Source organism: Chaetura pelagica, unplaced genomic scaffold (assembly GCF_000747805.2).
Source record: "Chaetura pelagica isolate M959 unplaced genomic scaffold, ChaPel_1.0 scaffold625, whole genome shotgun sequence".
In the NCBI taxonomy this organism is placed as follows: Eukaryota; Metazoa; Chordata; class Aves; order Apodiformes; family Apodidae; genus Chaetura; species Chaetura pelagica.
Window position 1 is genome coordinate 305374 of NW_009953499.1, and position 600 is coordinate 305973.

Consider the following 600-nt stretch of genomic DNA (forward strand, 5'->3'; position numbering starts at 1 on the left):
AGGGCGTACATGCAGGGGGGGCGTGTGTCCAAGAGGCTTCATCCCCAGGCACCTCCTCCTCCTCCTCACTGCAGCTCCTGGGGTGCCCACAAGAGGTGCAGAAGGGCTCACAGCACCTGTGCTCTACAGAGGGGTGACATGGGGGCACCCAATGGGTGGGACTTGGCTCTGCCCCCCTGCAGGGTCCCCATCCCCAGCACCCAACCCCCCTGGGATGGCTCCAGCTTTCCAACAAAGGTGCTGGGCACTCCTGTTTGGAGCAGCTTTGCCCAAGGAGCAGCCACAGGGAAATCTCCTCCTCCTCTCTCCCCATGGGGCTTCTTACCACATTCTCATCATGGCTCCCTTCCTCTTCCTCCTTGCCAAGTAGGTCCAGTAACTTCTCCTTGATCAGCTGCAAACAAAATAGAAGGGGGTTGGGTTGTGGAGCATCCACGGGGCAGCCTGAGACATGGGGGGGAAATTCTTTGCTGTGAGGGTGGTGAGAGCCTGGCCCAGGTTGCCCAGGGAAGCTGTGGCTGCCCCATCCCTGGCAGTGTTGAAGGGCAGGTTGGATGGGGCTTGGAGCAGCCTGGGCTGGTGGAACAGGTTGCCCAGGGA

General features: G+C 60.8%; 1 protein-coding gene across 1 annotated transcript in view; it reads right to left on the reverse strand.

The window, feature by feature from the left end:
- The window catches only part of LOC104390220 (acid-sensing ion channel 2), a 511958-nt gene that overhangs the window by 817 nt on the left and 510541 nt on the right, over positions 1-600 (reverse strand). The window contains exon 9 of the mRNA XM_009999325.1: positions 326-394. Coding sequence (XP_009997627.1) covers positions 326-394 — 69 coding nt within the window. The remainder of the gene's footprint in view (positions 1-325; positions 395-600) is intronic.